Source organism: Lepus europaeus, chromosome 19 (assembly GCF_033115175.1).
Source record: "Lepus europaeus isolate LE1 chromosome 19, mLepTim1.pri, whole genome shotgun sequence".
Classification (NCBI taxonomy): Eukaryota; Metazoa; Chordata; class Mammalia; order Lagomorpha; family Leporidae; genus Lepus; species Lepus europaeus.
In genome coordinates, this window is record NC_084845.1 from 3,762,366 (window position 1) to 3,784,015 (window position 21,650).

General features: G+C 64.6%; 1 protein-coding gene across 1 annotated transcript; it reads right to left on the bottom strand.

Moving 5' to 3' along the window:
• Positions 1-889: 889 nt before the first annotated feature.
• Positions 890-14,587, bottom strand: CACNG8 (calcium voltage-gated channel auxiliary subunit gamma 8). Its single transcript, XM_062177722.1, has 4 exons — positions 14,392-14,587; positions 6,785-6,868; positions 3,347-3,487; positions 890-1,668 (listed from the first exon to the last, which is right to left on the bottom strand). Exons 1-4 carry the CDS (start codon positions 14,570-14,572, stop codon positions 890-892), a joined length of 1,185 nt encoding a protein of 394 aa, XP_062033706.1. The 5' UTR covers positions 14,573-14,587.
• Positions 14,588-21,650: the final 7,063 nt, after the last annotated feature.

Consider the following 21,650-nt stretch of genomic DNA (forward strand, 5'->3'; position numbering starts at 1 on the left):
CACAAGAGGCCACCCCAAGGCCCCGGAGACCTTCAGGGTCAAATCCGACCAGACTCCTGACCTCACCTGTACAGTGCGGCCCTGTCTGCGGCTCCAGCCTCATCCCCCGCTGCCCCAGGCTGCTCTGCCCGCCCGTCAGCGGCACTAGGATCGCTCTTTCTCTAAACTGGGGTAAACCCCAGGGATAAAGCCACGCGGTGACAGCTCAGCTCTCCCCTACACCCTGAGCGAAACTTGCTCTGTCCAGGCACCACTCAGGAGCCCCGGGTGGACACCCCCGGCCCCGCGCTCCCAACCCCGCAAGGCGGCCCCACCCCCTCCCCAAGCGCCTTCTGTGTACCTGGTACACAGCAGGTGCTTAATGAGCCCTTGTGCACTGCTGAGTGAAGGAGTGAGTGAGTGCCCGCGCCCCTCCTGGCTCGTCGCTCCCTGTGCGTTATGGAGAGCGTCTGGTGTGGTGTGAGGGTGGGACTACGGATTCGTGTGCTATGCGCCCCTCCGCAGGGGCCGGGCCGGGCCGGGAGTCCCTCCCTCCCCTCCCCCCGCCCCGCCCCCACATGCACACAGCAGAACATTAGAAAGGAAACACCTCAAAACTGCAAAAAACGCCACGGCCCTCCCCCCGCCCCCCCAAAATAATAAAACGACGACGCGCCCCCGCCCGCGGCCCCCCTCCCTTCGCCCTCCCTGGGGTCCCTGCTCGGGAGGGCGAAGGGGGGCGCCCCCGCACGCGCGCCCCGGGGTGCGGGGGGCGGCGCGGGGCGCGGGGAGGCCGCGCATCTCCGTCCGGCGCGCTCGCGGGGAGCAGCGGGGCGCCCGGACGCCGGCGGCCTCGATGCACGCGCGCCCGCGCACGCGCCCCGGGCGCCCCGGCCCCCCGCGCCGCGCCCTACACGGGCGTGGTTTTCCTGTTGAGCGTGTTGGTGTTGGAGGCGGCGGCCTCCTTGGCCAGGGTCCCGGGGGCGGGCGCGGCGGGCGCGGGCGGCGCGGGGGCGGGCGCGGCGGGCGGCGCGGTGACCGTGACCGTGACCCCGCCGCCGCCGCCGCCGCCGCCGCCCGCCTCCTTGGGGAAGGTGTTGTGCAGCGTGAGGAAGCCGGGCGCCCCCGCGCGGTCCCGCTCGGCGCCCGCCGCGCCGCCGCCGCCCGCACCTGCCGCGCCGCCGCCGCCGCCGAACGCGCCCGCGCCGCCGCCGCCGCCGCCGGCCGCCGCCAGCCCCGCGGCCACGCTGCCCTTGGACGGGTCGCGGCTGAGCGTGTACATGGAGATGTCCGTGGAGGCGAAGCCCGGGCCGCCGGGGCCGCCGGGAGACGCGTCCCGCGACGGCGACGGCTCGCTGGAGCGGGAGCTAGAGCGGGAGCGGCGGCGGTAGCGGAAGCGGTAACTGGGCAGACGGAGGATGGCCGAGGGGCCGCTCCCGCCACTGCCGCCCGCGCCCCCGCCGGCCTTGAGCAGGTCCGAGCGAGACTGGCAGTGCGCCTCGCGGCTGCGCTCGATGTAGATGTTGACGGCCAGCACGCCGATCACCTCGGCCAGGATGAAGGACAGCCCGCCGAAGTAGAAGGACCAGCCGTACGAGTAGTGGCTCTTCTTCTCCTCGTCGCGCTTCGGGCCCGGCTCGCCCGCGTTGGCCGAGATGTACACGATCACGCCGATGATGTTGCTCAGGCCTGGGCGGGGACGTCAGACGGGAGCCTCGAGGCCGCCCCGGGTCGGCGGCGCCCCGCCCCCGCGGGCCCGAGCCCCGCCCCGCTGCCCTAGACTCCGCCCTGCTGGCCTGAGCCCCGCCCCTTCTGGCCTGAGCCTCTCCCAGCTGCTCCAGGCCCCGCCCTGCCGGCCTGAGCCCCGCCCCTTCTGGCCTGAGCCTCTCCCAGCTGCTCCAGGCCCCGCCCCCGCCGGCCCGAGCCCGCCCCAATGCCCCAGGCCCCGCCCTGCCGGCCTGAGCCCCGCCCCTTCTGGCCCGAGCCCGCCCCGCTGCCCCAGGCCCCGCCCCTTCTGGCCCCGCCTCTTCCCCCGCTGGTCTGAACTTTGCCCCTGCCGGCCCGAGCGCCGCCCCGCTGCCCCAGGCCCCGCCCTGCCAGCCTGAGCCCCGCCCCGCTGCCCCAGGCCCCGCCCTGCCGGCCTAAGCCCCTCCCCAGCTCATTGATCCCAGGCCCCAGCCCAGCCCTGGCTACAGACTGGGCCCCAGGTGGACTAGCACGCATCCCTTAAGGCGCCGCGGCTGTCCAGGCCCTGCCCCCAAATGGCAATGGGGCTGACCTCAAAGCCCACCTCAGGACAGCCCATACTCCACCCGCAGGTGCTGGTCTGTGCCCTGGCTGGCCGCCCCTCTGCCCCTCTGGTCTGGGCTGCACCGCGAGGACCTAAGCCCCACGGATGGCCTAAGCCCCAGCCCCGGCTGCGCTGGCCGCTGAGGCGCCGCCTGGGTCCAGGCGCTGACTCCACCCAGAACCTGTCTGACCGTCGCGGCCCGGCCCACTGCAGGCCCGACCCCTCCTCCGGCTGCAGCCCAGCCCCGGCCGCCCCTGCAGCCCTGGATCCCCTCCTATCGGCGCGGGGCCTCCTGCAGGCCTCCCAGCCCGCCCCGCCCCTTCGAGGAGGAGCTCCTCCTGGAGCCCCCAGGTGCGAAACGGGCGCCTGAGCGCCGGTTCGAGTCCCGGCCGCTCCACTTGCGATCCCGCTCCCTGCTAATGCGCAGAGGGCGGCCGGGGAGCTTGGACCCTTGCGCCCACGAGGGAGACCCGGAGGACACTGCTGGCTCTAGCCGCTACGGCCGCATGGGGCGCGAACCAGCGGACAGAAGAGCTCTCCCTCTCTCTCTCTGCCTTTCAAAGAAGTAAATAAATAATCGAAAAAAAAAAGAGAGGAAACCAGGTCTTCCCCCTCAGGTCCTAGCCCCTCGGCGGGCCTGTTCTGGGACCCGCCTGGCGCTGGCCTCCTGGGACGCCCGGCTTCTCTCTCCGTCCCCTGATGGCGCCACCCCCTCCCTCCAAGTCTCCAGCGGCACCGCCCCTCCTCCAAGGGGCAACAGGAAGAGCGCCTTCCCCGACCCAGCGGCATCCGCGAGGCTCCGCCCCCGGACGCAGACTCCGCCCACCGGCATGCAAATCTCTCCCCGCGCCCCGCCCCCACGCGCAGGGTCCCGATTCGGCCGCCGGCCCCGCCCCCTCGCAAGCTCCTCCCCTCCGTCACCGGGGCCGCGCGCCGCTCCGTCCACGCCTACCTGGCTCGGCGGGCGGCGCGGGGCTGGGCAGAGCCGGGGGAGGCCCGGACACCCGGGGGCGCTCGGGGCGGGGTCGCCTGGCGGACACACCCACGCGCCCGCCGCCCCCTCCCTCTGCCTCTCACCTGCGGCCACGAACAGGATGCCGGCGCCCAGGATGATGTTCCGCTTGGACTTGTAGACGCGGGAGGCCGCCACGCACACGCCCCCCAGCAGCAGCAGGAGGGCGCTGAGGATGGGGAAGATGCTGGAGGCCCGGACGACCCCTGCGGGGAGGGGAGACGGGGATGGGCCGCCCGCGCCCGGCTCGTGGGTGGGTGTGGAAAATGGCGGGCTCGCTCCTCTCCTGGGGCCTCCGGCTTCCTCCCCCCCCATCTCCCCAGGTCGCTCCTCTCGGGTCCCCGCCCCTTGCTCTCGCTCCCCGGGACCCTGACTCCACGCAGGGGCCCTTCTGCCCCCCACGCCTGGCTTATCCGTCTTTCCGGGGGTCTCTGCCCCCATGTCCGCCTGGCTTATCCGTCTTTCCGGGGGTCTCTGCCCCCATGTCCGCCTGGCTTCTTCTGTCTTTCCGGGGGTCTCTGTCCCCCATGTCCGCCTGCCTTCCTCCGTCTTTCCGGGGGTCTCTGTCCCCCATGTCTGCCTGCCCTCATCTGTCCGGGGGTCTCTGCCCCCCACGCCTGGCTTATCCGTCTTTCCGGGGGTCTCTGTCCCCCATGTCCGCCTGGCTCCATCTGTCCGGGGTCTCTGTCCCCCATGTCCACTTGCCCTGATCTGTCTGGGGGTCTCTGTCCCCCCATGTCCACCTGCCCTGACCTGTCCGGGGGTCTCTGCCCCCCATGTCCGCCTGGCTCCATCTGTCTGGGGGTCTCTGTCCCCCATGTCCACCTGGCTCCATCTGTCTGGGGGTCTCTGTCCCCCATGTCCGCCTGCCTTCATCTGTCCAGGGGTCTCTGTCCCCCATGTCCGCCTGGCTCCACCTGTCCAGGGGTCTCTGTCCCCCATGTCCGCCTGGCTCCATCTGTCCGGGGGTCTCTGTCCCCCATGTCCGCCTGGCTCCATCTATCTGGGGGTCTCTGTCCCCCCATGTCCACATGGCTCCATCTATCTGGGGGTCTCTGTCCCCCCATGTCCGCCTGGCTCCATCTGTCTGGGGGTCTCTGTCCCCCCATGTCCGCCTGGCTCCATCTGTCTGGGGGTCTCTGTCCCCCATGTCCGCCTGCCTTCCTCCATCTGTCCGGGGGTCTCTGTCCCCCCATGTCCGCCTGGCTCCATCTGTCTGGGGGTCTCTGTCCCCCCATGTCCGCCTGGCTCCATCTGTCTGGGGGTCTCTGTCCCCCATGTCCGCCTGCCTTCATCTGTCTGGGGGTCTCTGTCCCCCCATGTCCGCCTGGCTCCATCTGTCCGGGGGTCTCTGTCCGCCATGTCCGCCTGCCTTCCTCCATCTGTCCGGGGGTCTCTGTCCCCCCATGTCCGCCTGGCTCCATCTGTCTGGGGGTCTCTGTCCCCCATGTCCGCCTGCTCCATCTGTCTGGGGGTCTCTGTCCCCCATGTCCGCCTGCTCCATCTGTCCAGGGGTCTCTGTCCCCCATGTCCGCCTGGCTCCATCTGTCTGGGGGTCTCTGTCCGCCATGTCCGCCTGGCTCCATCTGTCTGGGGGTCTCTGTCCGCCATGTCCGCCTGCTCCATCTGTCTGGGGGTCTCTGTCCCCCATGTCCGCCTGGCTCCATCTGTCTGGGGGTCTCTGTCCCCCCATGTCCACCTGGCTCCATCTGTCTGGGGGTCTCTGTCCCCCATGTCCGCCTGCCTTCATCTGTCTGGGGGTCTCTGTCCCCCCATGTCCGCCTGGCTCCATCTGTCCGGGGGTCTCTGTCCGCCATGTCCGCCTGGCTCCATCTGTCCGGGGGTCTCTGTCCCCCATGTCCGCCTGGCTCCATCTGTCTGGGGGTCTCTGTCCCCCATGTCCGCCTGCCTTCCTCCATCTGTCCGGGGGTCTCTGTCCCCCATGTCCACCTGGCTCCATCTGTCTGGGGGTCTCTGTCCCCCCATGTCCGCCTGGCTCCATCTGTCTGGGGGTCTCTGTCCCCCCATGTCCGCCTGGCTCCATCTGTCTGGGGGTCTCTGTCCCCCCATGTCCGCCTGGCTCCATCTGTCTGGGGGTCTCTGTCCCCCCATGTCCGCCTGGCTCCATCTGTCTGGGGGTCTCTGTCCCCCATGTCCGCCTGGCTCCATCTGTCCGGGGGTCTCTGTCCCCCATGTCCGCCTGGCTCCATCTGTCCGGGGGTCTCTGTCCCCCATGTCCGCCTGCCTTCCTCCATCTGTCCGGGGGTCTCTGTCCCCCCATGTCCGCCTGGCTCCATCTGTCTGGGGGTCTCTGTCCCCCCATGTCCGCCTGGCTCCATCTGTCTGGGGGTCTCTGTCCCCCCATGTCCGCCTGGCTCCATCTGTCTGGGGGTCTCTGTCCCCCCATGTCCGCCTGGCTCCATCTGTCTGGGGGTCTCTGTCCCCCCATGTCCGCCTGGCTCCATCTGTCTGGGGGTCTCTGTCCCCCCATGTCCGCCTGGCTCCATCTGTCTGGGGGTCTCTGTCCCCCATGTCCGCCTGCCTTCCTCCATCTGTCCGGGGGTCTCTGTCCCCCATGTCCGCCTGCCTTCCTCCATCTGTCTGGGGGTCTCTGTCCCCCCATGTCCGCCTGGCTCCATCTATCTGGGGGTCTCTGTCCCCCCATGTCCGCCTGGCTCCATCTATCTGGGGGTCTCTGTCCCCCCATGTCCGCCTGGCTCCATCTGTCTGGGGGTCTCTGTCCGCCATGTCCGCCTGGCTCCATCTGTCTGGGGGTCTCTGTCCCCCATGTCCGCCTGGCTCCATCTGTCTGGGGGTCTCTGTCCCCCATGTCCGCCTGGCTCCATCTGTCTGGGGGTCTCTGTCCCCCCATGTCCACCTGCCTTCATCTGTCCAGGGGTCTCTGTCCCCCATTTTACCTGCCTTCCTCCGTCTTTCCGGAGGTCTCTGGCCCCCATCCGCCTGGCTCCTCCGTCTTCCTGGGTCCTTCTCTCTCTTACGCTGCCATTCCCTCCCTCACTTCCCTCCCTTCTTGCTCCCTCATCTTCTTCCTCCATCTTTCTCCCTTTTCCCTCTCTCTCTCCAGCCCTCTCCTCACCCCTACAATCGCAAGCAACCAGATTTTGTGATTTCTGAGCCTGGCTGAGGCAGCAGCCAATCGGGATTCAGGCTTTGCCGCGTTCTCGGGGCGGCTGCCAATCACAACACTGGCTTCCCCAGCCGGCTCCTCCGAGTGGCCGGTTCCCCGCGGGCCCCCGCGGCGCAGGGGCCAATCCCAGCCCGGGAATCTACCGCCAGTCACAGAGCGGAGTTTCCGCTGCTGCCAATCAGCACACAGGATCCCCCCTCATCCCGCCCCGAGGTGAGAGGAGGGGGCGGGGCAGAAAGCACTGAGCCAATCGGGAAACAGAGCATCTCAGCTCCTAGACTTGGATTGGCCAGGGCGCCCACCGCGCCTCCGCCCAGGCCCGCCCGCGTGCCCCGGCCGCAGCATCCTCACGTACGGAGCAGGTACTCCGCGCTGTCGTGGTCGTAGTCCGTGTCCTCCGGGAAATGGTTGATCTTCACGCAGACGCCTCTTTTCAACCCTGGAGGGGGACGCGGTGGTGGGGGTGGGGCACCCGTGACGGAAGACCCTCCCCACCCCGGCAGACTCCCGCCTTCTCCAGCGTCGGCTTCCTCACTTGTTTGGGGAAAAAGGCAGAGAGAAAGGCGGGAAGACCCCAGGGGCCCTGCAGCCCGCCAGAGCCTCCCGCCCCCCGCTGGCTCCTGTCTCCGGCCAGGACCCCCATTCCCGCCCGGGGCCCCGCGGGGTCTGCAGCCCGCACCCCCAGCCTTCTCTTCGGGGACAGTTTCTGCTGTCTGCCTCTCGCCCAGAGCTGGAGAGAAAAGCACATTGGAGCCAACACTTGGTTGCCTGCCCTGTCCGAGCGCCCTGCCGCTCGCTGGCTTTGCCCCCCCGCCCCGCCCTGAGCCCCCCCCCCCGCCCCGAGCTGATGCGGTGGCCCGCAGTGGGCCGCTCGGGGGGCCTCACAGAGGAAGCACCGCACACGCATGCACGCACACACGCACAGTACGCGCACATGCAATACACATGCACGCACACACAAACACGCACATGCATGATACATATGCACGCATGCACACACATACGTGTGCACGTGTACATCTGTGCGCACATACGTGCATACACGGACACACACCTACATGTACCTATGTGCAGATATGCTCACACACACACGAGCACAAATACACACGAGCAGATACACGTGTGTGCATGCGCACACTGCACACGTGCACGCAACGCACCGCACGTACATACATGTGCGCACACGCGGTGCATACACGTGTGCACGTGCCCTCACACACTTCTCTGGGCCGCAACAGGTCAGGGTTGACTCATGATCCTGGGAGGCTCCCGGGGGGACACAGGTCTGGCTCCTCTGTGCAGCCCCAGGGCGCCGTGGCACTGGGCCCAACACTCAGGGGCCTGAAGGAAGGGCCGCTGGGCGGATCAGTGGACACGCGGACAGCAGGAGCCCAGAGCCGAGGCGGAGGAAGCAGGGAAAGAACGGCCCAGAGAGGCGTGGGGACAGTGCCCACAAGGCTGCGAGGCCGCCAGGCCATGGCTTCTCAGCGCCTCCCAGTGGCTCCGAGTCCAGAGAAACAGGTAGTGTGGTGGGTGACCTGTGGCGGCCAGTGCTGGGTGTTGGAGCCGCTGCCTCGGACTCCCGCACTCCCTCACGCTGACGTGGCCAGCCGCTTCTGCTCCCGCACCTGCAGGGCTGACGCAAGGGCGGGGTCCAGCTAGAGACCTGGCTCTCTGCCTGGTGCACAGTGGCGTGCTTCCTTCACAGCGGTCGGCATGTTGTCCCCACTGCCCAGATGCGGAGACTGAGGCCCTGCCAGGGTGCATGGAGCCGGAGCTGCTGGGTGGTGGAAGCAGGACTCCACCGCGCCTGGGCAGGACTCCACCGCGCCTGGGCTGTTCTCCCCTGCAGCCCAGGCTTCAGGGTGAGGCCATGCACATAACAGGTACTTAATAAACATTTTCCATGAAACAGTGGTTGGGCTTTCCCTACAAGCAGTCAAAGCCACAGTGGGGGCCGGCACTGTGGCCCAGCAGGTTAGACCACCGCCTGCAGTGCCGGCATCCCATGTGGGTGCCGGTTCGAATCCCAACTGCTCCACTTCTAATCCAGCTCCCTGCTAATGCACCTGGGAAAGCAGTAGAAGATGGCTCAAGTGCTTGAACCCCTGCACCTGCGTGGGAGACCCAGAAGAAGATCCCGGCTCCTGGCTTTTGCCCGTCTCAACCCTGGCCATTGTGGTCATTTGAGGAGTGAACCAGCAGATGCAAGACCTGTCTGTCTGCCTCTCTCTCTTCCTCTCTCTCTCTGCCTATCTCTCTCTCCCCCCTCTCCCTCTCCCCCCTCTCCCTCTCCCTCTCTCCCTCTCTCTGTAACTCTGCCTCTTAAATAAATAAAAACAAAATATCTTTTTTTAAAAAAAAGCCCAAGCACAATGAGATACCATCTTAAACTCGCTAGGATGGCTGCTATTTCAGAGAAATGCACACAGAGGAAATAAAATAACAAGTGTTGGCAAGGAGGTGGAGAAGTTGGAACTCCTGTGCACTGCTGGTAGCAACGTGCGATGGTGCAGCCACTACGGAAAACAGCGTGGCAGCTCATCCCAACATTAAAAATAAAACCACCATATGATCTAGCAACTCCACTTCTGGGTGTGTACCCAAAGGAACCGGATCCAGGGACTCAAATAGACGCCTGTGCACCTGGGATCGTAGTAGCGTTCTTCACCAGAGCCAACAGGTGGAGACAACCCAAACGCCCGTCACAGATGAAGGGATAAACAGAACGTGGACCGCACAGGAGGGAATCCCAGGAGTTACAACACCTGCCACGACGCACACGAACTCTGAGGATGTGGTGCCCAGAGAAACAAGCTGGCCACGAAAGACAAGTGATCTGAGGGTGTCCTAACATACCCAGGTGCCGAGACGGGTAGCCAGGGCTGGAGGAGGGCGTGGGGAACCGATTAGCAGGTGCACAGTCTCCGTTTCGGAGACTGGATGCGCGCTTTGAAGCATCGGGATGATCGATGTCTGTTACGTCCATTATACCACAATTTCAAAAAGAATGAAGGGCTACGTAACTTCCACGCACAGACTCTCACCTGTCGGTGCGGCCATCACGGGCGCTGGGTTAAGACCGCGGGCTCAGGTTCCCTCCTTCCCTGACGGGGATCAGGGTGATTCTCTCCAAAGTCAGCACAGTGGAAGGAGGCTGAGCGTGCAGGAGCACTCGGTACCCACAGCCTCCCAGCGGGTGAGTGGTGACAGTCACCACGCCGGCCAGCTCCTGCTGGGAGCCAACTGCACACCGGGCACTGCTTGGAGCATCTCTCAGGTAGCGAGTTAAGCCACTCAGAACTCTGGGCATCCTTAGTCTCTGCCCCTGGCCCCTTGGGGTCCCCTGGACGGCAGGAGCGTCTCTCGCTCCGGTCAGGCAGCTCTCGGTCATCAGACAGAACCGGGCAGTGATTAGAGGCTCACTGAGGGCAGTGGGAGAGGGTTTGGCGGGTGGGTTAATGGTCACTCGAGCCTGGGGACAAAGCCCCCCGAGGACCGCTGGGCTGCGGGGTGTGGGGTGCCTGCAGGCTGAGGGAGGCAGCAGCAGTGCTGGCCGGGGCGCAGCTGCAGGACCCAGACCCTCCCAGAACTCTCGCTGAGGGCTCCTCCCCGGCATCTGTGACCAGGAAGGAGTGGGTTCAAGGAAAACCCTGGGACAAGCCTCGGAGATGGGCAGAGCCAGCATCCCCACTTCACACAGGAGGGCATGGAGGCGTGGGGAGTCGAAGGCGCTACTTCTGTGCTCCAGCCCCACCACCTGGTGCACCCTTCTCTGCCTGGTGGTTCTGGGGACCCGGGAGCCTCCACGTCCTCATTGGCAATGTCAAGCACGGGATCAAGGTGGCTGTGCCACTGGCCTGAAACAGGCGGGGAGTTTTCTGAACAGAGCTTGGGCTCCATAGAAGCGGGCAGGTGAGGGGTGACAGGCAGCTCTGGGGGCAGTGAGGACACCGGTCTGGAGCAGGTACACCCCTCACAGGACTGGGCAGCCCAGGCTGAGGCCCTTCCCCTGTCTGCCCTAACAAGGAAAGTGGGGGTAAAACCTTCCCTGGCCACTGTGTGGCTTCAATGGGTAACAAGGCAGGTGCCAAGCTGAACAGGGCTTCCTGTGGCGGGAAAAGCCCTGGGGGCCTGGGATTCCCCAGGAGGGGGCCCCCAGCTCTCCAGCACCCTCTGCTATGCCCTGAGGGACGCTAAGCTGTGTATTCCAAACCCGGCATGAAAAAGAGAGAGGAGAGAGAGAGAAAATGCATACTATCCCGGAATAATTTTTATATTGATTACCTGTTCGACAGATACTACTTTCGCTACACTGGGTTAAATAAAATGTGATATTAGCGTTAGCCCACTCATTTCTTTGTGTTTTAACACAGAGACTGAAAGGGTCAGGGCACCTGTGTGGCTGGAGCTGTATTTCCGTCGGGTGGTGCTGGACTAGGGGGGCTCCTGGGGTTCTGGGGAGGGAGAGGAACAGTAGCAATGGTGACGAGAACATAAACTGTGTCATCTGGGCCTCAGTCCCCGCTGCTAGCCCTTTAAATAGCACTCACTCCTTCAAGAATTTCATGAACCGTGTGCAATACGCAGAGCTGTGCGTGAATTTCAAACCCTTTTTGGCACCCCAGTGGATTTGATCTTTAACTCCATGTCCCGCAAATTCTGTGACGTCCCCAGCCCCGCACCCGGATCCTCATTGCCCCAGCGAAGGAACAGGGCAAGGGAAGAGAGGGCACGCGCAGGGCCCGAGGTCGGGGAGTGTGGCTCAGAGACACGCGGAGCCCAGGAGTCCCCAGGGGGCTGTGGCCAAGGGGGTCCACCTCCTCCCTTCTGGGTAGAGCGAGGGGCCCGGTGTCTACACTCCTGGGTCCCTGACGGGCTGGAAGCCGGAGCGAGGGCCTCTCTGTGCTCTCCAGAGACCCATCACACCTGGACAGGCCGGCGGTCTGCATTTTGGCCCTGTGACTTGGGCGGGTCACCCTGCCCCTCGCAGCCTTCGTCACCAGCGCTCAGTGACAAGGGCATGGCCTCCACCTACCTCCCCGGGGCTCTGGGCCACCCGCTTCCCTGGCTGTCCCCAGACGGCTGTGGCCAAGGCTTTCTCAGCCCTCTCTCCTGCCTGCTTCTCGTCAGCCTCATAGTTTGTTTTTAAAGAGATTCACTTATTTATTTGATGGGGGGGGGGGGGGAAGGGGGTGGAAGAGAGACATCTTCCATCTGTTGGTTCACTCCCCAAATGTCCCCAGCAGCCAGGGCTGGGCCAGGCTGAAGCCAGGAGGCACAGACTCCATCTGGGTCTCCCACAGGGGTGGCAGGGACCCAAGGACTTGTGCTGTCACCTGCTGCCTCCCCGGGCTCACCAGCAGGAGCTGGCCCTGAGCGGGGAGTAGCAGGGGCGCAGGGGTCCCCAGTGGAGGCTCAGCCTCTGTCCGTCAGCTGCCATCCCCTCCAGGCTGCCTCCTCCCTGAATCGGCTGGGAGATCAGAGCTCCACAGCCCGCAGTGGCGGTCAGAACACCAGGGCCCCTTGGCCAAACCCACCCGAGACCGGGCTTCACCATTCTGTGATGACTGGGAAAACCTAAGGAGGCGATCTCACGGCAGGCAGGACGGACGGGAATCTCACATCTCCGTGTGCACAGCCCAGCCACGCTCGCTCGCTCGCACAGGGAGTGAGGCTGCAGTGAGTAGAGACGGCTGCGCCGACCCCTGTGCCGACCCCTGTGCCAACCCCTGTGCCCGACGCAGCCTCTCAGCGCGAGCTTTACAAGGCATGACCCATGCCGAGCCCGTGGTCTCTCTCTTCAGTAAGAAACCAGACAGGGCTGGGAGTCTGGCGTAGGGGTTAAGACGCTGCTTTGGGTGCCCACAGCCCTCTCGCAGAGCCTGGTTTGAGTCCTGGCTCGGCTGCCTGTTGGTGGGGCCCTGCCGCCACGTGGGAAGCCTGGAGGACTGAGTGGCAGGCTCTGGGCAGGGGCCTGGCTCAGCCCTGCCCTGTGGCAGGCATGTGGGGGGCGAACCAGCAGTCTCTGAATCTCACTCTTTCCTTCTGCACCTCTCTGCCTTCCAAATGAAATACGTGAATGTGCGTGAAGAACCACACGTTAGAGAGAAAAGAACGAAAGGGAATGTTCTGTGGCTCCCCGCCACTCGGGTGCTCACTGCGGGAGACAGCAATCAGAGAGGGGAGCTTCTGGGTGTCAGCCAGGGCGAAGGGGCTGCTGGCACCTGGTGGGAGGGGCGAGGTTGCCGCTCAGCACCCCCTGTGGCCTGAGACGCCCCCTCCCCACAGCCAACAAGCAGAGGCCGGGGAGCTGTGCGTTCGAGACACCCAGACTTCCTCTCTCTGTCTCTCTCTCTCTCTCTCTCTCCCAAAGTTGCTCCATCAGCAATTCCTGCCCACTATGAATCCGTGCCACTCCCCAGCGCTGTGCTCCTGCCGTACATGCCACCTGCTCTGTTCCCCTTGCCCCCTGCCCTGCCGTCGCCTCTCCATGCCGCGAGAGCCACCCTGTCACAGCCCAAGTCGGCTCAGGGAACTCCTCTGCTCCACAGCCTCCAATGGCTCCCATCTCAGAGCAGAAGCAAAGACCTTCACTCACTCTGCCCCAGCCACACTCCCACCCCAGGGCCTTTGCACGTGCTGCTGCTGCCCTGCACACACCCACACACGTAGCTACACCTCTCACTTCCTTCAGACCCCACCCAAACGACCCCTGCTCCCTGCCCGCCCATCCTGCCAGCTCCATCCCATACCATAAAGGTTTCATTTGTTTACCTCTAGAATACGAGATAAACAGAGACAGGGATTTTGTCCGTGGCTGCCTGACACACATATGCACCCAGGAAAACCCCGTTGGCAGTGGATGAATGGGCGAGAGCAGGGGTGACCACACCACCGTCCCCAGGACTCTCGGGTCCATGCGCGGGGCTGGGGCCAACACTCAGGGCCCTGAGCTCAAACAGCTGCAGGAGGAAGACAGTGACCCCACCAGAGGCAAGGGAGGGGTGGGACGTGGCAGCGGGCGGGGGTGGCTGTGGTAAGGGCACCTGCCCCTGGCTGCGGCCAGCCGCCGTGCTCAGACACCCTGTGGCTCCAAAGAAGCCGACAGCAGGACCTTCAGGGTGAAGTCTCCCTATTTTTAAACACTGGCACTGACTCAGATTTGGGGGTTCACGTTTGGGGGTTCACATTGAAACACGCCACACATCAGACCCAGAGCATCATTGGCCAGCAAGCCCCACCCACCAGACTCCAACTGCCCTCTGGACTCTGCCCTTTCCGGCGCTGGGTGACCTTGGGCGAGTGGCCTAACCTCTCTGGGCCTGCCTCTCCTCACCTCGCTCTCCTCACAGAGTTCAAGGAGACGATGGCCTCCTTGGCTCGGGGCATGTGTGCCCAGCAATATGGAGGAGCAAGGGCCAGGGGGAAAGAGGGCCCGGGGAGGGGAAGGGAGGGAAGGGAGGCTGTCGGCCTCTGGGGACGCTGCTCCCACTCCCGCGTGTTGCTGTGGGGTGCGGGGAGGTGGGGAGAGCGCGGTCACCCAGGGTGGACAGACAGACGTACAGGATGAGCACTCCGGGCTCCGCTGGCAGCCAGCTCTCCCAGACACACCGGGAAGCCAGAGGGGCTGAGACAGGGAGGGGGGGGAGAGGAGGGAGGTCAGCGGAGAAGCCCTGGGGTCCAGAGTGGGGGGAGGCAGAAGCAGGGGAAGGGGGGGAGGGGAGCTCCAGCAGGGACTCTGGGAGGAATCCCCAGCAGAGACGGGACAGGACAGGGGCTGCGGGAGCTCTGGCCACAGAGCCACAGAGGAGGCCAAAGGGAGGCAGGAGGCGGACAGGGCCAGGGCAGGCCCAGGAAGGGAGCACGGATGCCGGCGACGGGCGGGGAGGGAGCCCCGGGGTGGCACGCAGGGCGCCGGGGCAGCGCGGAGGAGCAGGGCCGAGGCGGGCGCGCGCCTACCTTCCAGGCAGCAGATGCGCCAGAGGCCCGAGTGCGTGAGGCCGCCCGGGTCCTTGCGCTCCGAGGAGCCCCCGGCGCCCCCGCGGTGGGCGGGCGGGTCCTCGCCGGCCGTGAGGTTGGTGGTGTTGCAGATGAAGGCGCGCGTGTACAGCCAGTAGTCGGTGCTGATGGCGATGGTCATGAGGCCGAAGGCCGCGAAGGCGCCCACCGTGGTCAGCAGCACCTGCACGCCCTTCTCGCACCACAGGCCCCGCTCCTCGTTCCAGCGCTTCAGCGACTCCAGCTTGACCACGGGCAGCCGGGGGGCCGTGGGCCACCACCGGGGCAGCGGGGGCGGGGCCGTGCCGGCGGCTGGGGGGGGTCGCAGCACAGGCAGAAGCAGGGGGCCGGCGGCCGGCGGGGCTGGGGGCGCGGCGGGCAGGCAGCAGCGGCGGCGGCGCCGAGGGGGTCAGAGGGCGGCCATGGTCGCCGGCTGGTGGGGGGTGGGAGCGAGAGAGAGGGGTTAGACGGGACGCGCGGGGATCCACCTCCCCAAAGCCCACTCCCACCGTGCTGGCCCCTCGGCCTCCGGCTCTGCCTTGGAGAGCCGGCCCAGCTGTCCCCTCCTCGGGTCCCTGAGCCCCCTGCTCCTTACTGGGGCGCCCTGTCCAGCCCAGTCCCCCTCCACCCCCAGGTCTTGTCCCACGCGGATCCCACCCCAGAAAGACCCCCACTCACACCAGGAGCCCTTACTGTCCAGGCCCCGACTGTCCTACAGCCTCTGCCACTGGGGAAAAGACATCCCAGCATCTCCGGGGAGGGAGCCCCTGCCGCTCAGGGCCGGGGGAGGGGCGTGGGGGGGGCCAAGGCAGGTCTGCAGTGCCGAGTTCTCCCCAGAGGACCCCAGGGAGTCCTGCTCCCCCCCCCAGAAAGCCCGGCTCAGAGGGGCCGCCCACCGGAGCTCCTGGGGAACCTTCCGTGCCCCCTGCCCTCTCCCATAACTCACCCCAGCCCCAGCGCCCTCTCTGCCTTTGACTCAGAGAGAAATTCCCACTCTCTCCCCTCCCTTAGCACAAACTCCGGCGGATCAGGTCCCTGCCGCCTCTACGCCTCGGGCAAACTCATCATCACCACCACTTTCTCCTCCATTAAGGAAATTCTCCGGGTGCGCCTCTTCCACTCAGCACCTGCTGCCTCCCGACCCCAGCGTCTCGCCCTGGGGAAGAGCCCCCCCTTGCCGACCTGCACCCCCACTCTGCTCTGCCTAGCACCACCGCTCAGCGGCCCCCCACTTGCCCAAGCCCTCCCCATCAGGAGGGAGAAGCCCCTCACTGGCCCACTCCTCCGCCCACTGTAGCTCCGGGGGCTCTCCCCTTCCCAGGAGTGCCCCTGCCCTCCTTCCCCAGCCCCATCGCAGAGGACCTCACCTGTGCAGGAGCCCACATCTTCCTCCACATTTAGAAACTCCCCCCAGCTGACAGTGCCCCTCAGAAAGAGGCAGCCCGCAAGACCACAACTCCTGTCCAGCACCAGGAGGTGCTGCTCGGCACCCCAAAGGCCCCCGTCTACACCCCCATCCCCCCTGCCTGCCTGGCTCTTCCCGGCAGGTGTCCCTCACCGGCTCCCTGACACTTCTTCCCTGACTTCTTCCCCAAATCCCTCTCGAGAGAGAAGCCCAAGAAGCCTCAGAAAACCACCAGAAAAACCCTGGGGCCCAGGCCAGGGTGACCTTGGCCCCACTTCCTTCCCGCCCCCTACCAGCTGGTCCCAGACCCGGGCTGCTCACAGAAGGGGCTCTGGAAAAAGGTTGGCTGGGGGGTGTCTCCATGGCAACCAGGCCTAGTGCCCCACACAGCTCCTCCCTCCCCCACCTCAACTCCCGCTGCCCACTCATGGCCCAGGAAGGGGCCGCCGCTGGTGAGAGCTGTGGACCCTCAGCCCCCAGCCTCCCTCTCTCAAGCAGCCCCCCCACCCCCCGACTCCGAGTTTCTTCTCTTCCTGCTCTGTCGGCCTCCTCGACCGGTCCTGTGCCCCTCGCCACCAGCCTGGCCACCTCCATCGCCTCTGCTTCCCCCCACCCCGCCCCCGGGTGGACCTGTGACCCCGGGATGTGCCTGCCCCTGCTGGGCCCTACAACCTGGGGCCAGAAGGCAAGGGCAAGGAGGCAGGTTCTGCATTGAGAGAAGACTCAGGGGGAGACTCAGGGATCTGTTAGGCTTCAGAGCCCTACTCTTAGAGACCCTCTGTCTGCGGCCACGCTGGGACCGGGACCCCTGATCCTGCAGCTCCCGCAGGAGAGGGGTCGCTGTCCCCTCTCCAGAACTGGGGGAGGGGGCTTCACAGAACCTTAATTCTACATCCACCCACCTCCAATTAATAAAAAGATCTGTCTCACCTCTGGTTACGACAGGTCAACTCTCCGAGGCACTGCGGAGGGGACGTCGAGCCCCCCCAGCCGGCACCCCCCCCAGAAAAACCCCTATGGCTCCCAATTCTCGCTGCTTCCCCCTCCCCCAGCGTGAGGGACCCAGGCGACCGACCTGGCTGGGGGGGAGAGGAGGCGGCGTGCGGGGATCGGGGGTGTGGAGGTGGGGGGGCTGGGGCAGCACTGAGCCAGGGGCCCCCAGGGAGTGAGGGTCGGGATGCAAAAAAAAAAAAAAAAAGGTGAGGAGACAATTTGGTTCTCGTGTCGCTGGGCAAAGTGCGGCGCTGGAGGACGAGGGAGGGAGGGAGGAGGGAGGGGGAGGGGAGCCGCTGAGGGATGGGGGAGCCACCGGCAGGAGAGGGGTGGGGGAAGGGAGCGACTGGGGGGGCAGGGGCTGGGTGGCAGGGGGGGCTGGGGGAGGAGGGATCTGGAGAGGGAGGGGGAGAGATGGAGAGAGACGCCGAGAGGGAGAGACCCAGAGACTGGGGGAGGCAGGAATTTGGGGGAGGCAGCGGCTGGTAGAAGGAAGTTGGAGAGACACCCAGAGAGAAATATCCAGACAGAGAGAGAGAAGGGGGCCGAGACAGGAGCCCAAAGAGAGAAGCCAGGGGACCCCCGGGCAGTGGTGGGGCCGGGGAGGGCCGGGGGGAGGGGGAGGATGGGGGGTTAGGATCTGGGTAACAGAAGGGAAGAGGAGCGAGGGAGAGAGTCATCGGAGAGGGGGGAGGAGAGACAGATGGGGAGAGACAGAGCGAGAGCGAGAGAGACCAGGAGGGAGACCACAGCGCCAGGGAGGGAGGGAGGGGCAGGAATTGGGGAGGGGGCGAGAGCACAGATGAGAGAGGATCCTGAGAGAGCGGGAGAGACAGGGAGGACGAGGGAGGAAATAGCCAGCGCAGTTCAGGGGAGCACGGTCTGGGTGGCACAAGGCCCCTGGAGACCGAAAGGAGAAGGAGGAAGAGAGACCCCAAGAGAGAGGCAGATGGAGAGAGACTGGGGCTGGGAGCAGGAGACCCCGAGACCCCGCGACTGACGGAGCAGGCACCCAGAGGGAGCCGGGGGGCGGTGGTGGGAGAGGGGCCAGAGAGGAGGTCAGAGACAAAGGGTGCCCCTGCCCCCTCCCCCACCCGCATCCCCGGCCCCTGCCCCCCTCCCCCACCAGCCTCCATCTCTCTTCAGCATCGCTTGCCGCCGCCACCGCCTCTTCCTGTCGTCATGGCAACAGGATCCAGGCGCCCAGCCAAGGCTGACAGCCGCGGCCGGAAATGAGGGGAGGGCCTTTTGAAATGACCCCAGGAATGCGCCCCAGTGTTCTGAAACCCAAGGGACAGCTCCCGGGGTCCTCTCTCTGCCCCCACCCTGAGTCGCAAAGGGCAGAGATGTGGCTCCTCGACCCCCAGCCCCGGAATAAAACTATTAAATGCACCAGGGCGCTGAGCCTCTGGGTTTCAGCGGCTATGTTGTTTGCTTCTTGCCCCCGGCCAACCCCAAGCTCCAGCCCGAGCAGGGAGAAAGGGAAAGAGTGGTTCCTCCAGGCCGGGCTGGCGCTGCGGGAACAGCAGGAGGCAGGGACCTGCCTGGGGCGGAGGGAGGCTGTGCAACAGTTTTGCGAAGAACAAGATCTTCCCGACTCGGAAGCGGTCAGCGAGCAGGGGTCCGGACAGAGGAGAGGCACAAAGTTTGGAGACAGGGTGACCTTGGGCAGAGCACTCCCTGTTATAAAGGGACAACGGGATGAGCCGGTCGGTGAGACCAAGATCCCTGCACACAGCCCCAGGCACGCAGCTCCTCAGGACGCTGTCCTCACGCAAATGCTATAAAAAGCTGAGATCCAGCCCCGTGTGCGCTGCCTGGGGCTGGGACCCACGCACTCCCCGCTGCCTCCTGGGACTCTCACGGGCTCCTCCAGCGCCGGCTTCCATGCGCCCATCTGAGAGATGAACAGACTGAGGCCCCGAGGTCACGCAGGGCACCAAAATCAGGATTTGGGATGAGAGTGCCGCTAAGGGATGAGGCTCTGGGGGGTGGATCGCGGGCAGCAGCAGCTGGACGCTCAGAGCCAGGGCGCTCGGTGGACGCTGCCTCCCTCCCAGGGTCGGCCCGTGTGCCCTTCCCTTCCACATTGCTCATCCCCACAATGCACAGGTTCTCCAGTTCGCCCCAGCGAGACGCACAGTTAACACAGGTCATAGCAAAAGGAGGCAGGCACTGCTTTCAGCTCCCCCCCCCCCCACACCACCATTTTCAAGATGTGAACACTGAGGCAGAGAGGTAAACACACAGCACAGCCTGGGAGTGGCGCTGGGGGCCTCAGAGCCCCGGGCCCTGGCGGCTGCAGCCACTGGGTGGCGCTGTTGGGGGCCACCTGCCTGCAGACTGCTCTCTGTGTCCCTCAGCAGGGACAAGGCGTCTCCGGACATCACCCAGTGTCCCCTGGCCCAGAGCCGTTAGGGCAGGTGAATCCGGAGCTGGCATTTAGCCTGCTGGTTAAGATGCTATGCCCCTGGGGCCGGTGCTGTGGCATGACGGGTAAAGCCCCTGTCTGTGACGCCGGCACAACACACAGGGGCAGCAGTTCGTGTCCCGGCTGCTCCACTTCCCATCCAGCTCCCTGCTAATGCATCCTGGGAGGCAGCAGAGGATGGCTGAAGCCCTTAGGTCCCTGCACCCACGAGGGAGACCTGGAGGAAGCTCCTGGCTTCTGGCTTTGGCCTGGCCCAGCCCCTGTGGTCATCTGATGGAAGTCCCCCCCCCCCGCCCCGATCTGTGTGTGTGTGTCTGTGTGTGTGTCTGTAACTCCAACTTTCAAATAAATAAATAAAGCTTTAAAAAAACAAAAAAGATATTTGTGCCCACATTTGAGTCCCCGCTCTGGCTCCGGACTCCAGCTTCCTACAGCGCTGCCCCTGGGAGGCAGTGGTGGCAGTGGGGAGGCATTCCCAGCTCCTCGCTTCCATCCGGGCCTGGGCACTGGGAAGAGAACCAGCAGGCAGGAGCTGTCTCTGTCTCTCCCTCTCTCTGCTTGTCCAATCAATCAATAAGTAATTTTAAGGAAGCTAATGAGAAACTGTGGGAACCTACTTTTCTTTTATCGTAAATCAAAATGCATTTTGCTTTCAGATTATTTATATATAAGTTGAGAGAGAGAGAGAGAGAGAGAGAGAGCGAGAGCGAGCCTCCATCTGCCGGCTCCCTGAAAGGCTGCACAGGATGAAGCCTGTAGCTTGGAGCTCCATCCGGGTCTCCCACGTGGCTGCAGGGGCCCAGGCACTCGGCCATTACCTGCTGCCTTCCCAGGCGCATTAGCTGGCAGCTGGATTGGAAGCGGAGCAGTCAGGACTTGAACTGGCGCCCACATAGGCTGCTGGCGTTAGAAGGGACAGCCCACGGCACCTCAGTGCCAGCTCCTGAAATGTCAGTATAGAGTCATTTAACATAACAATCAAATGGTAAACAAGCAGTAATAATAAAAAAATCTTCCTGACTGTTCCTTACTGGAAAAGCCTTTCTGAGTTTTCTGCTGGTTTTCGTCTTCCTTGCCATCCCTACATAATGGTCCCTTCTGGATGTGTCAACGTCGTACGTTATCCAGACTCCTCTGGAGAGGTAACGGGGCTCGTGTGCGCCTCACGGCTTCCTCCTCATCTCAGCATCTTACTTCCCTTGGCTAGTTTTGTGCTGAGAAGTGATTCAGGATAACTGCATGGTCTTGTTTTACTTATTTGAGAGGCAGAGTTAGAGAGAGAGAGAGAGAGAGATCTTCCACCTGCTGGTTCACTCCTCAAGTGGCCACAGCGGCTGGAGCTGCGCCAATCTGAAGCCAGGAGCTTCCTCTGGGTCTCCCACATAGGTGCGGGGGCCCAAGCACTTGCGCCGTCTTCCACTGCTTTCCCAGGCGCATTAGCAGGGAGCTGGATTGGAAGGGGAGCAGCTGGGACTCGAACCGGTGTCCATATGGGATGCTGGCACCACAGAATGGGGCTTTAACCTGCTGCACCACAGCGCCAGCCCCCATGACTTTGTTTTAAAGATTTATTTATTTATTTGGAAAGGAGAGTGACGGGGAGTGGAGGGAATATTACATCTTCTGATTTTTTTTTTTTTTTTGGACAGGCAGAGTGGACAGTGAGAGAGAGAGACAGAGAGAAAAGTCTTCCTTTTCCGTTGGTTCACCCCACAATGGCCGCTGCGGCCAGTGCACCACGCTGATCTGAAGCCAGGAGCCAGGTGCCTCTCCTGGTCTCCCATGGGGTGCAGGGCCCAAGCACTTGGGCCATCCTCCACTGCCTTCCCAGGCCACAGCAGAGAGCTGGCCTGGAAGAGGGGCAACCGGGACAGAATCCGGTGCCCCAACCGGGACTAGAACCCGGTGTGCCGGCACCGCAGGCGGAGGATTAGCCTAGTGAGCCGCGGCGCCGGCCCCATCTTCTGTTTTATTCCCCAGATGGCCACAATGGCTGGGACTGGCCCAGGCAGAAGTTAGGAGCCCAGAGCTCTATCCAGGCCTCCCATGTGGGTTCAGGGCCCAAGCTGCTGTGAACAGTCACGCACGTGTTTGCTCGCTCTCCCTCTAGGGTGCTTAGCCATGGGTGGGATTGTGGGGCTGCACACCCACCACACTTGGTGGAAAACCCTTCCCTGGCTGTGGGCAGCGCCTGTGAGAATGTGGGTCTGTCCCGTGGTTCAGCTACAGCTGACCTGAGCCCAGAACTCCATCCGGATCTCCCATGTGGGTGCAGCGCCCTACATACTTGGGCCATCTTCTGCTGCCTTCCCAGGCGCCTTAGCAGGGAGTGGCTCAGCTCAAAGAGGAGGCTGTCCTGGGTGGGCCAGAGCTAATCAGGTGATGTCTTAA